Raw genomic sequence first — 14,700 nt, 5'->3', positions numbered from 1 at the left:
TTCCTTGACGTCATGGTACCATTAAACCAAAACAAGTAAACAAAGCTAAACATTGCAATACCTATAATTTAGGTAATCATGCTTAACATAAAACTATACCCTGTAACACCGTGATAACTGTTCACAACCATACTAATAGTGTAAATAGACGTCATGGTACTGTTAAAATCAAGAACAAATGAAAAAATCCAAGCAATCAATACCTATCATTTACATAATAATCACATGCTTAACATAGGGCATACATCTCCATTTTATAAAGATATATAAAAGTACATAATTAGTATCTTCAATTAACCTCTTTCATTGATAGTTGGATATTGGCTTTAAAGGTCTACCTCTCATCATCCGTCTTTTTTCTTCGAACTATTATGTAGTTGTAATCTTCTGACACCTAAGGATACCCTTTTTGTATTCTCATTTCATACTTCTATTTATTCGACAATAATTGATTAATTCCAATTCATAAATAGCTGAGTAGCATCCTTTTTTTTTCATTAATACCCACTATTGTCAAATAATCGATCTCTTTCAATTTCATCATAATATCTAAGACTATATATGTATACATTTATAGTAGCTTTTCGAAAATAATTGAACGTTGTACCCTTTTTATTTTTTGAGAAAAGTTCCTTTGGAGAAGGTATTAGAACTATTATTCATTAGTTTGTTTAGTCATAATTATATCGCTTACATCAAAGCCAATTTCTTTCGCATAATCTAAATAATCTTGTACAACGATTTCGTCATGATTCTGCGATCGAGAAAGAATCCACATGTATTTTCTACTAGGTCCACCAACTAATACTGTCTGATAGTTGTCATCAATTTTTAAAATCCAATAATCACCACGGCCTATAGGTAAAAAGCGAATTGCTTTCGGTAAAAAACTGACTTTTAACTTGGAATTGAATGGTGGGTTTTGCGTAAAAGCTTCACCAATTGCCTGTCGTAACTTCCCATCTTTTGAATAACAACTATTATCGACATTGATATTGGCATTATCATTTAAAGAGTATTTTGCAGAAACATTACTATAGCACTTTTTTTGAAACAAGAATGGTTTCCTAGCAATTTCGTACCATTTCCCTAGGTATTTATCTAATTCAATTTTTTCCACGACTGGCATTTCTTCTTTTTTTGTATGAACAGGAATCAATAAAATGCTAGCTATGAGAAGAGCTACCAACACCCTTTTCGACCAACTTGAGTCAAATATTCTGAAGTTGTTTAACATTGATTTTATTTCCTAATATATAATAAATTGTGTGTGTAGATAAGTTTCCTATAAAATATAATTCGGTGTTGGGGATATTCAGAAAAGTTGCTTCGATTAAAACGACATTGTCGTCGGTCCATTTAATGAGGCAAAAAAATATCAAAATATAGCATCAATAAAGCCGCTCAGTCTATTTTAAATGTATCAAGACAAATAAGTTTCATATTACTTAGATAGTCAAAGAAATTGAGTGTTACTCAAACACCCAAAGCTGAGCACGATCAAACATGAAACTTCAAAATCAAAGCTAATGTCCAACAGCATTTATATTATTTGGAAATATATATAATAGGTTCAATATCGGTAGGCACTTTTAAGTTAGAACCATTTCACATACTGAATATTTATTACAGAGCAAATTAAGTAGGAGAAGGTCGTTTGTTGAGATATAAAACACTCAGCGTATGAGAAAGCAGGAGAGTAACTGGAAAAAAAATTCAATTGGTACATTCTATGATAGTTAATGAATATCATTACAATGCGGGTTAACTGTATAAAAATTACACTTTAGGCCTAATTATAAAATATCATCTTCCACCCCCACTTCTTTCAAAATATTTATTCATTATCGTTAGTCTCTTTTATTTCAACCATAGAAAATTTCTCGCTTGCGTAGTTTTTCTTTCTCAAGTAAATTAAAATAACCTCTCTTTTTGCACCATAGTTCTTAATGAGCTCTTTACCATCAAAATTAGAAGATGTAGTATGAATTCTCGAAATACATTATCGCACAAGACAGAGATATTTTCTCAACACTTTTTTCAAAAGAGCATCTTTTTGGAATATCAGTAAATTCAATAGGCCCCATTACTCGAATATAAACGTTCATCCTTCGTAATACAGCTGGAGAATACCTTCCTCTCCAATATAACTTTTATTGCAATGGAATAAGCCATTAGAAAAGACAATTTATCCTCTTTATGTAAAGTCTTTACGCATACTTAGTTTCATTAATTCATGATAATTTTAATGGTTGGTCGTGGATTAAATCTAAACGTTGGAGTTAATGCTTGTACTATTAAAGTTCGGAGACGGCGAGAGCACGAGCTGCTACATGTTGCCTAATTTAGATTAGAGCGGATTACGAGCTAAGCGTAAATAGTTTTGTAAATCCACGAAATTATGGGTGAGGACATAACATCTATTGGGGAAGGGGTCGACAACTGAACGGACATTATTTTTTCGAGTCACTTGTGGTGACATAATTAAATTCTACTGCTAAATGTGTCCATAACTAGAGGTTACAGTCTATTCAGCAGATAAAAACAAGGTTTCCGAGTAAAACAGAGCGGGAAAGAGATTTTTTGAGCAGAACTCATTCACCCTCTCAACATGCATTATCAAGAGGGTTTTATGGGCAAGAAAGGAATAAGTGATTTAGAAGAGTGAGTTGAGAGATTTCCTGTCGTTAACAATTTCTTGATTTCTTATTCGAAAAATTTTTAGGGAATGGTAAATTTCCAAGTTGCAATTATCAAACCCAAAGGAGAGAAGTGCGTACAATTGCTTAAGTCCACAAAATCCCCCCACTGAAGAAGATCGCTGTGGGATCAAACAGCTGCGGAGTCTTTGGCAAGTTTGTACTATCCTCTCTATGACCGCGACAAGATTGAAGAAGGAGAAGAAGAAGAGGAAGAAGAGGAACATGTGTCGTCAAACGAACATGCGTTTGTGGTGTACCTCGGGTACCTAGGGGCTAAGTACCCGACCAAACAGCATTGCCGGTCGTTGAGCGGAATATGCTATGTGGCCAAGACGTGCATTTTGTTAGATATCATCAAACGGGCGCGCACTCGCCGCGTATCGCTTCGAGAGGCTGAGGATCCGTCCATTGTGGACACCGGTCTGTACCGTATATTGGCCCAGGTGCGCCCATTATACGTACCTCGGGCTATCGTTGGCTCGAAGCGAGGGTAATCTCTTTCGCCTCAACTTTTCCATGGGAGACATCTTCAAAAGCGACAACGAGGTTGTGGGCCACAAGAATATGATCAGCAAGATATTCTGCCGGTTGTACGATCTTGCACGAGGGATCATTCGAAATGTGTCGGACGGTGAAGAATTAGACTACTCAGTTGACAACGCCCGGCTCAGCGATGGTATGGTTTCGTTTACTGAATCCGTGAGAGTACCGCTGTATTCGCAATACAAGCACCGTTTGATCACGATCCATAACAACAACATTGACCTGTTCCGGAAGGAGCATTGCACGTTGTCGCTCATCCTCATCACGCTCCTCCATATCCTGTGCTTTCTGGCACGGTCAACAGAGATCGACCGATTATCGGTGGAGGGCACGTCCAAGGAGTATCGGGGTGTGTACTTCCTTGGCCCCACGTTTGGGTTTTGCTATAACTATAACAAGTCGGCTAATTCCAAAGACCCCATCATCCGGGAAATCGGGCCCGAGTTGTCGGCGTTGTTTTTATGGTATGTGCTCGTCTTCAGACGAATGTACGTGGAGCTGTCGAGCGTGGAGAACAGTGCCAAGTTGTACCAGTTTGATGCAATGCTGCTGGACAAGATCCGGAGAGGAGTCCTGTATTGGTTCACGTACGGCATGAATAACCAGCGTGAGTATAAGTTTTGTGAGGTAAGCGCCAGATCCTCAAGCGGTGCATCGAGTTCCATTACACCAAAAGCGTCAGTGTGTACACAAAAATATGCGCGAGCTATTATTAATATTTTGCAAGTATTGGAACAAATAAGATTCATCAATTCTGCTTCCTGTAATATACACGAAATGAAATGGTACTAATATTAATAGTTTTAATTTTACAATATAAACTTATGCCTTACTTTGATTCATTAAATATTTCGCTGATAATGCTATGTAATTGATCATATTACTTTCCGGAGTTTTCTAATTACGATTTTGAACTTAAATAATTCAACATAGAAACATTTTTTTTTTGTATTAACCAAGCTAGTTACCATAAAACCTCACAAGTTAATTTAAAGATATGTATGTATCTCTAGCTTCTACCTATCTTAAAGGAAAAATAATCTTTAACCTATTTTACAGTTGCATGCTCAACAATAAATTTCTACTATAGGGTTTGTTGAAGCCACAAGCAATGAATGAAAGAGCCAGATACAACTGTAATTCCTAAGAGATCTTACAATGAAGGACAAAGGAAAAAATAATATGCTGAACTCTATGATAACCCTGGTATAGGTTTTATGGGTTATAATGGTATAGAAGGTATTTGGGAGGAGGGATTAGTGTGATTAAAGTAAATGATGAGGGAAAAGGATCATAAATAAATAACAAGAGCATTCAAGTCAAAAATAGAAGTGAAAATATCCTGTCGGAAATGAATTACTTTAGTTCTACTACTATATTTAAGATTTTACATTGTCAGGGTGTGTCAAGGACACCATTACATAGTGCAACATATCCGCGTTCAAGAATAAATAAACCCTAATGACAAGAAAGGTGGGATATATGGTATTCAAGTAGAGTTTTTATTTTATAGAAATTGACTTCTTTACAATTTAATATAAAGAGAGGTATGAAAATCATATAATTTCCAATTTCTTTTATAATATAAAGCTTAGTAACAGTCATAAAATTATATTTTTCAGTAAAGGAACATAAAAGTCAAAATAATGCATATCTTGAACCTTTCTTAGCTATATACAGATTTGAGTTTGGTTTCCATGGAATGATGAAATTAATAAAAATATGAAACAAATAAAAATATAAAAAAGCTGTCTTCTTCTCTCTGATAATTGGTCATCCAGTTTATTTTCAAATAATTGATAATTACTTCTTTTGTCTGTTGCTCTTTGGAACTCTAGCTATCCAGTAGAAAAAAACTGTAAAAATTATATTAAATGCAATAAAGCAGATCACTATTCCCCAATTTCTCCATCTTTCACTGAACAATGAATCTACACTAGCCAAGTAATCATTGGTGGACTTTGTGGTGCAATATTCACACTTTGAAGTAGCGTTTCCATCGACCAAATAACCTCCGGTTTGTTTGATATAATCAGCCATGTAACTACCACATGTTTGACCACTTCTAGGCTCAAATCTCAATAACTCAGATTCTGAACATACCGCTTCAACATTTGATAATCCAGTTGATCCCATACCTTGGACAAAATAAGTCATGGGCGAGCACCTATACATAAATGTCCAGAAACCCGGCAAAAAATCATAGGGAGCCAAGACACCACAGAAGATCAAACATACAGTGAATAAATTAACTGCCAAATTAGCTGCATTTTCAGGCACTTCAATAAATGAAATACATAATTGGCCCATGGTTGAGGTGTAGACATAGAAAGCAGTAATATATAACCACATCAAGACACCTCGACTATCAACAGAATCAGTAGGGACCGCATTATCATACAAACCAACAGGGTAGTACCAACAAAAGAATCCAAGCGTACCAATGACAACTTGATATGGAATTTCGGAAGTAATTTGAGCCGTTATAAATGCAAACCAACTAAAGGTCTTCGATGGAGCCTCTCTAACTTCGTAAATATCTCTTTGTTTAATGTAATATGGCATCATTTGTTGAACTAACGTCATAAATGGGACTAGAAACTGGATTATGGAAATCATTTGATTTTGTAATCCTTGCAATGATCTATCAGCCTTAAAAAATGCAAAACCGTTAAATAATGACGATGAGATAACCAAGATTAGTTTGGAATATATATATGATGGAGATCTCCAATTTTGTTCAAAGATTCTCTTGGTAACAATAAGATATTGCTTCCAAATTGGTGCGGCAAATGACCTTTTGGCTTCTTGTGATTCATCCCTTGGAATTTTGACTAATTCGGTTTCCATTTCTGTTAAATGATCTTTAACCATTTGATACTCTGCTGAATTTTTCCAGACTTCATGATAGTCTTGATTGGCGTGACTACCTGGTGCAGCACCTACAACCTCTAACATCCATTCCGATGGATTCGCCTCTTCTGGGCAGTGATGTGCACCATATTTCTCAAAGTAATCAATCAATGTATGACAGTTCTCTCCTAAGTCGCCGAAATATACAGTTTTACCACCCTTTTGTAAAAATAGAAGCCTGTCAAATTCCTGTAATAGAATTGCTGATGGCTGATGGATAGTACACAAAATTGCTTGGCCATGGTCAGCTAATTTCCTCATCAACTTACAAATAGACCACGCTGTTTGAGAATCTAAACCTGAAGTAGGTTCGTCTAAGAATATTAGTAATTTTGGTTTGGCAACCAATTCAACACCAATCGTCAACCTCTTACGTTGTTCAACATTAAGTCCTTCACCGGCAACACCAACCAACGCATCAGCATAAAGGTTCATATCCAATAAGTGAATAATATACTCGACATATTCGTTCTTTTCCTGAATCGAAACTGAGTTTGGTTGTCTTAATTGAGCAGAAAATCTTAGCGCTTCTCTCACAGTGGAGGTGGGCAAATGCAAATCTTGCTGTTGGACATAACCAATTGACCTCTGAAACGAAGAGCCTAACTCCTGCCCATTGATCATTCTAGTTCCGTCGGAAATGATACCAGATGTAACTCTTTCGGATAAACAATTCAATAAGGTGGTCTTACCAGCACCCGAGGATCCCATTAATGCTGTTAATTGACCGGGCTTGACCCATCCATCAACATGATTCAAAATAACACGATCTTCTGATTTAATCTTAACTTGATACGTTAAATCTCTCCAGTGAAAAATATCTTTAGAGGACGGTAATGCATTATTATTATTATTATTTTCTTCTTTATTTGCATCCAACTGATCCTTGTGGGAAATTTTTTCATTTGAAATATTAGAGTTCTCAATATCCTTAGTAGTGGCTGCACCCTTAGCAGCCTGTTTTTTATGCTCTTTTAATGAACTCTTCAAAAATAAGGTAACTTCACCTTTTTGCATAGACCCCTTATTGAATTCACTTAAAATAACATATAAAACAAGGAAGAAAACAATAAAACCAACAATAATACCAAAGCATCCCCATTTATGGCTATTATAGTATTCATATGTAACAGCAATATGATCTGAACCATTGACAAAAGATAAGCCTGGACGGCTACCCGTAACAGAGCAGATACTTTGGTCGCTACTAATATCCATATAACTTGGACCAGCTGGAACAAATGCAGAGCATGTAAATTCACGGTCGTTAAACTCATTTATCATTAACGCTTCAAATACATATGAAACTGGATTTATATAACCAATCCATCTTGACCATCCCAACATATTGGGAGGTGGAATACAATAACCAGAAAATATAACCATGGCTAACAATACTACTGTAGCAGGAGTCATAGCGCCTGGAAATGATGTAGAAACAGCTCCCAACGATCTGAAAAAATGTGACATAACCAAAGTACAGAGTGCATTCATTAGCCAATAGAAGAAAAACCTCCCAGCATCACGCCTCATATTACTCAAAAAGTAAACAAAAAAATTAAAACCCATAGACATGAAAAATTTAGTAGGTAATTCAGTGATAATACCCGCCAACGCATCAGCTGAGGGTCGATATAAAGCGTATTGTTTATGCTTTTCCACAATTGGTCTAGCTTCAAATAATGACATAATCTCTAAAATAGATGAGAATGAGTTGAATAAAATAGCAAAAAATAACACAGCTTCTCTGTAAAACAATGACCCAGTGGTAGTTTCCAAGTTATAGTAAGTAGAGCCTATAATTAAGCCCATAACTACCTGTAATGCAATGGACTGTAGTGCTATAGATGGATCACCCTTTGTCCTCAATATGTTTCTACTCATGATATACCTAGTTTGCATAAAAAACGAAACTGTGAAAGAAGATTTTTGAGAAATATGGTTCGATTGTCTTGCAACATGCGCTTGGTGATATAAATCCCGGTCGGAGCCCTCTTTCTGCTTCAAATATTCTTCAATATCTTCTATTAATTTCTTATATTGAGGTGACTTCTTCCAATATTCTTCGAATTCTACGGGTGTGTATGGAAGTTTGTCCTCATATCCTGGTCTTGGAACCCTTTCAGCAGGATTAGTCAACGAAGTTAAGAAATCAGCTGTGGTTTGTCGTTTCGGACAGTCCCATCCCATATTAATGAAATACTCCTTGGCCTTATTAGCCTTACCATAGAAGATTTGATGGCCTTCGTACAAAACAACAACATTGTCAAATAAGTCGTACGCATCTTGAGAGCATTGGTAAATAGCAATTAATGGGGTGGCATCCAAAATGGTAGCTGATGTCTTCAATGCTCTAATAAACTCTAATGCTGTGGCCGAATCTAGACCCCGAGTAGCATTATCCCTACACAAAATTATAGTTGCAAAATCTTGTAGCCGAGCTCGTACCGAGCTCGCACCGAATTTATACCGAATTTAGGGTTATCGAATCCTGTAGCCGAATTCGTACCGGATCATACATCGGCTTTGCATATTTCCATGAAATATTTATTCCTATACGAAACCTTATAATATTACTAATCTCATTCTTTTCACGGCGAACCAAATCGTGAAGAACTTATCACTGCTTAACATTAACGGAATATGAATAAGGTCACAGAATGTATTGTCCGACGTTTCTGCATACACAGACATATCTTTAGGCTGTTGCGATTCCGTTAAAAACCGAGACCGGAACACCGCATATATGCTCAAGTATAAGATAATTATTTATTTGAATAGTTTTCGCTCTTATCTTTTCGATCAACAAAAACAGACAGATAAAACATTAAATTATGTCTTCCTTGGTTGCTAATCATTCAAAATCCATAAATGCAAAGGATATTTCATTTACCAATATTTTAGTGGTTGGAGGTTCTTACGCCGGAATATCATTTCTCAAGGGTATTGTAAACCAAGTTAGAAAAGAAAATAAACGAAAGCTAGACTCAAAACTCAATAATAAAAAACTACTAATAACCATGGTTGAGCCTAGATGTGGACTCTTAAATATTATTGGTTTACCAAGATCTATACTTGATGTGGAATTTGCTAAGTCTCAGTTCCTTTCATTTCGTAAAATCAATCTCATGTTTGACAACATTTACAATAAGTATGGATGCTATATGAATAATCAAAAACCAGTTGACTCATTTAAACACCAAGAGTCTTCTTTAACTTTGAATCATATTCAAGGTAAAGTCATTCACTTAGATAATAAACTGGCAGAATATGTACTTGATGAAAATGGACCTAAAAAAAAGATCTATTTCGATTATGTTGTTCTAGCGACTGGTAGAGATAGAAACTCTCCAATCACACCAAAAGCAAATACCGGACCAATGTTTGTCAAGGAAATGAGCGACTTTAATAAGACAATAGAGAAATATAACATTATATCAATTATTGGTGGTGGGGCAGTTGGTGTCGAAATTGCAGCAAATATTAAGAAATACTTCCCCAAAAAGAATGTTAATATAATACACCCGCATTATCTGCTTCCTCCAGAGCCTCTATCTTGTGAATTTAAAGATAGTGCGTATAGATCCTTAGTAGATGCTGGAATTAATGTTATTTTGGGTACTAGGATCTTAAGGGAATGTGATAATGGTAATCTAGAAACGAATAATGGTGAAATAATTACATCTGAATTTAATTTTTGGAGTTACATAGTCAACACAGGGACGCTTTTTGGGGTGTCGTGTCGAGTGTCTAGGGTTTATGGGTTTATGGGGGTTTATTGCCGTTTTGGGAAGTGTCTAGGGTGTAGAAAGAGCTGGATATGGCTAAGCTTGGACTAGCTAAGGATTCATCTGTTGATGCGGCGCGCTGCAAGTTACCGGTTTGGGTGTGAACTTTTTTTTTTTATGGTGGCCAACGGATACCACCATAAACTGAGCCAGCGTCTGAGCCAGCGTCTGAGCCAGCGTCTGAGCCAGCGTCTGAGCCAGCGTCTGAGCCGATCAGGATTCTGCACCAGCACGACTGCCCCGAGCCAGCCATTCAATCCAGCACTTCCAGTCCTCTTAAAGCCAGTATGTTTCCTCCCCAACTTTATTATTTCTTTTTATTTCAACAACACAAAACCATGTCTGTTCTTGATGATGCTAACTTCCCCTCGATGGAGAAGTTTTTCGAACGGTACGGTGATGACGGGGTCCAGGAACCCCGAGACGAACATTACATGCTGCATGAGGAATACGAGGAGACGTACGCAGCGCAATTTAGCTACGAATTCGGGCTGACTAAAGACACCAAGCTCCGTGATGTGTCCGAAACACCCATCAACTATGATGTCAGTGATTACTACTTTGACCCCCAGCTAGGGTTGGGCATCCACAAGGAGATCGGACTTGTGGTGGTGTTCCACCGAGACCCCCGGAAAAACTATATCATCCGGTCGCTTTTATTTGAGAGGTACGCACAGGCCATCATGTGCAAGATGACACTGTTCCGCGGGGCCTTGCAGTTGCTGCGGGCCAAGGACGAGCTCAGTCTGAAGCTTGTGCTCAGTTGCGAGATGGGTGAGCCAGGACTCGAACACGCCCGCGGCAAGCTCAGTCCACAATGCATGCCGCTCCAGGCCGTGCCCATCCACTTTGGTTTTGGCTGCGGCTGCGGCATCATCAGAAGAAGGTATGGCGAGTTGAGTCGCCACTCATGCATCCAACGGGACTCGATCCGACCCATGGCGTTCCAAAAGTTCCCGCAGAGGTATGGTCTCCGGCCTGCCAACTTTGAGGTTTATTGTCCCACCGACGACGGCTATGTGGAGGCCCGCGCCAGGGATGGTCCTGCGTCGTCGTCGTCGTCGTCGTCGTCGTCGTCATTATCAGGGACTGCGACAACCGTCCAGAACCACCTGCGGACAACCACTGTGCCCGACCTGCAGCACCATCCGTTGGTGAAAAAGATTCTCCAGGAGGTGGACCGAGAAATAGTGGACATCCAGGTCAAAGGTATGAAGGAGGCCAATTTTGTTTCAAAGATAGCCCAGCTCTTGGTGGGTGCCATGACACTTTTCAGCGCCAACATCAACCATGTCAATCTTGCGGGACTCGAAGTGGTGCGACTTTTCAAAGGCGCCGCCAATAACACCGGGGGCGCCTCCAATAACTTTAACCGCCGCCCATCTACGTATTTCCGCGCAGTCCAGACATACCTGACGTGCGTGCAGTACAGCAAGTACATGGCCGAGCTAGTATACATGGTATTGATGTATGGACCCAAACCTGCGGCCTCCTTGGCGCTCACTGAGATGCTTGATAAGTATAGAGACGATGAAGTTGTGTTGGAGGTCAATTCCCGTGATTATCACAATTTGACAGGCTACTCGCAGTTCATCACGGCCGAGGAGCGCACGCGGATCTTGGACCAGACGTTTACCGAGTCGTCCCTTCGCGACATCGACCAGCTCGTACATTGGATCATGGACCACTGCATAAGAAAGGAGTTCGACGAAAACCTTTCTGTGGCGGGGGATGAGCAGCGGCAGCAGCAGCAGCAGCAGCCAGATATCGATATTGAGAGTGATGCCATAGCCGCGGGTATCTTGGATGAGGACGGCGACGACAACAATGAAACCCCAGAGGTGTATTTGGAGGCCATGAACACAACAATGTCGTCCTCGCAGCAGCAAACAGCTGCTGAGTCTTTGGCCAGTTTGTACTATCCGGTCTATGGCGTCAACAATAATGCCGAAGAAGAAGAAGAACAAAATACGTCAAACGAAAATGCGTTTGTGGTGTACCTTGGGTACCTAGGGGCTAAGTACCCTACCAAGCAGTATTGTCGGTCGTTGAGCGGAATATGCTATGTGGCCAAGACGTGTGTTTTGTTGGATATCATCAAACGGGCGCGCACCCGCCGCGTATCGCTTCGAGACGCTGAGGATCCGTCTGTTGTGGACACCGGTCTGTACCGCATATTGGCCCAGGTGCGCACCCATTATACGTATCTCGGGCTATCGTTGGCTCGAAGCGAGGGTAATCTCTTTCGCCTCAACTTTTCCACGGGAGACATCTTCAACAGCGACAACGTGGTTGTGGGCCACACGAATATGATCAGCAAGATATTCGGCCGGTTGTACGATCTTGCACAGGAAACCATCCAGGATTTGTCGAATGGTGAAGAATTGGACTACTCCGTTGACAACGCTCGGCTCAGCGACGGGATGGTTTCGTTTACGGAGTGCGTGAGAGTACCGCTGTATTCGCGATATAAGCACCGATTGCTCTCGATCCATAACAACAACATCGATCTGTTCCGGAAAGCGCACACCAACTTGTCGCTCATCCTCATCACGCTCCTCCATATCCTGTGCTTGCCGGCACGGTCAACTGAGATCGACCGATTATCGGTGGAGGGCACGTCCAAGGAGTATCGGGGTGTGTACTTTCTTGGCCCCACGTTTGGGTTTTGCTATAACTATAACAAGTCGGCCAATTCGAAAGACCCCATCATCCGGGAAATCGGTCCTGAATTGTCGTCGTTGTTTTTGTGGTATGTGCTCGTCTTCAGGCGGATGTACGTAGAGCTGTCGCGTGTGGAGAGCAGTGAGAAGTTGTACCAGTTTGATGCGATGCTGCCGGACAAGATCCGGAGAGGAGTCCTGTATTGGTTCACGTACGGCATGGATAACCAGCGCGAGTATAAGTTCTGTGAGGTGCGCCAGATCCTCAAGCGGTGCATCGAGTTCCATTACACCAAAAGCGTGACTGCAGATCTCGACATGTACCGTCTGGTTTACGAGACCATTGCGCGGACCCTGGGCCATTCGGTGGCCACGTCCACGGAGCATTACGGGACGATTGCGAATTATCCGCCATCAGTCAACGCCGCCGATGTGCTCCGGTCCCGTCATTTGGGCCAGGTCTGGCATCGGCTGGGGTTGCGTCGGAAGTTTATCGGTTTCGAGGGTGAGGTTGTTGAGCCGGAGGGTGAGCCGGGTGATGTGGATGAGGTGGTGGCATCTGATGTTTCAATTGACCCGGCTAGCCCTGTCAATGAAGAGATTGAGGAAGTTGAACCCTTGCGTGATGATATTGGCGGGAATCCTGTTTATGAAGATGACGAGGTTGAGGAAGTTGAACCCTTGCGTGATGATATTGGCGGGAATCCTGTTTATGCAGATGACGAGGTTGATTCTATTTCGGATATGCTTATGGAAATTCCTCGCATAGATTATAATAGGGCTGTAGGCTCTGATCCTACGCCTGTTCCTCCGCTTGAACCTTCTGCTGTTCCACCTTCTGAACCTCCAGCTCCCGACGCCCCTCCAGTGTCTGTTTCGTGGAACGATTCGAGCCTCTCCCCAAACCACGCTTCGTCCCCTTATGTTCACCAGCTCCCAGGTTATCGTCCTCCCTTCTCACCTCCCTACCACGCACCCATTGCTCCATATCACGCTCCTGCATCTTCTGGGTTTGCTTTACCTCCGCAAGATGCATATCTAGGCGCGCCGTTATATGATGCGCATGTGTCTCGAGAAGTGCTTCTGGGAGCGAGAAAACGCCATAGTCGAGAAAAAAAGGAAAGAAAAGAGAGAAAAATGGAAAGGAAGAGGAAGGAGAAAGAAAGGATCAGTAAAAGAGAGGAAGATATCAGGAAAAGAGAGGAAAAGATCAGAAAAAGAGAGGAGAAAGAAAAGATAAGGAAAAGAGAGAAGAGAGAGAAAAGGGAAAGAAAACGGGCAGAGGAGAAACGAGAAAAAGAAAGTGCAGCCCTAGCTTCTCCTGTCACCCCAGTCAGGACCCTAAAAGTCAAAGACGTCCATCTATATCTGTCTGCAACGAGTGGACGGTTATTCCGTAGCGAAAGCCCATCAGGCCCCTCAGGCCCCTCAAGTCCTCGAGCCATGCCATCGGGTCCCCCAACGCCGAATCTGAGTGCCAGGCGGGTGCACCCCCTTATCTATCAATCGAGCACGCAAAGCCTGGCCGTTCCTGGGTCTTCCCACCCAACGCGCGTGCAAAAGCAGTCAAAGCAGCCAAAGCAGCCTCCCAGCGCGCGCTCTTTAGGATCGCCTCCCTCGTTTCCCGAGACGCCGCGCCGGTCCTTGCTTTCTCCCCAGCATCTCCGCCAAAGAATAACGGAGAGTTTGCAGGCATCGCCGTTGGGAAGGTTCTTTGCTCCGTCAGATTCCCCTAAAAGCGTTGCTCGGAAAGGGCCCAAGATCCCTAAGAATGATCCTGTGGTAGATGATCTGGATTATCTGGAGCTGGATTATCTGGATGAAGATTAGTCGGGAATATATAAGAATAGATAATTATATTATTGGAAAAATCTCAGAAAATTGTTAAATATATAGAAAATATAAAAAAAATTATTTGAGCCAGAAAAAGGGCAGCATAGTGTAGAGAAGAGTATTAGTAGATGAAATGGGTAGCTTCCTCTTCGGATAGGCGTATATGGGGTGGTATATCGGGGAGAGAAGTTGGCATAAATAGCAATGCTCATAACGCTGGTCATGTGATGATAAGAAGTTGGCGATCGTGCGAGAATG

The 14,700-nt window shown here is 40.9% G+C and overlaps 4 protein-coding genes across 4 annotated transcripts; 2 read left to right on the top strand and 2 right to left on the bottom strand. All coding sequences in view use genetic code 12, as the record gives it.

Moving 5' to 3' along the window:
• Positions 1-655: 655 nt before the first annotated feature.
• DEHA2F00176g (DEHA2F00176p) lies at positions 656-1,237 on the bottom strand (the record flags this gene model as incomplete). The annotated part of the gene is made up of 1 exon (XM_460369.1): positions 656-1,237. One exon carries the CDS (start codon positions 1,235-1,237, stop codon positions 656-658), a length of 582 nt encoding a protein of 193 aa, XP_460369.1.
• Positions 1,238-5,048: 3,811 nt separating this feature from the next.
• On the bottom strand, positions 5,049-8,348 carry DEHA2F00154g (DEHA2F00154p; the record flags this gene model as incomplete). The annotated part of the gene is made up of 1 exon (XM_460368.2): positions 5,049-8,348. One exon carries the CDS (start codon positions 8,346-8,348, stop codon positions 5,049-5,051), a length of 3,300 nt encoding a protein of 1,099 aa, XP_460368.2.
• A 644-nt stretch (positions 8,349-8,992) lies between these two features.
• On the top strand, positions 8,993-9,997 carry DEHA2F00132g (DEHA2F00132p; the record flags this gene model as incomplete). The annotated part of the gene is made up of 1 exon (XM_460367.1): positions 8,993-9,997. One exon carries the CDS (start codon positions 8,993-8,995, stop codon positions 9,995-9,997), a length of 1,005 nt encoding a protein of 334 aa, XP_460367.2.
• A 287-nt stretch (positions 9,998-10,284) lies between these two features.
• Positions 10,285-14,439, top strand: DEHA2F00110g (DEHA2F00110p; the record flags this gene model as incomplete). Its single annotated transcript, XM_002770672.1, has 1 exon — positions 10,285-14,439. The coding sequence occupies one exon, from the start codon at positions 10,285-10,287 to the stop codon at positions 14,437-14,439; it is 4,155 nt and encodes a 1,384-aa protein (XP_002770718.1).
• Positions 14,440-14,700: the final 261 nt, after the last annotated feature.

This window comes from Debaryomyces hansenii (assembly GCF_000006445.2).
Source record: "Debaryomyces hansenii CBS767 chromosome F complete sequence".
Taxonomy (NCBI): Eukaryota; Fungi; Ascomycota; class Pichiomycetes; order Serinales; family Debaryomycetaceae; genus Debaryomyces; species Debaryomyces hansenii.
Note: the sequence above shows the minus strand (reverse complement) of the source record. Positions and strands in the feature narration are given on the sequence as shown.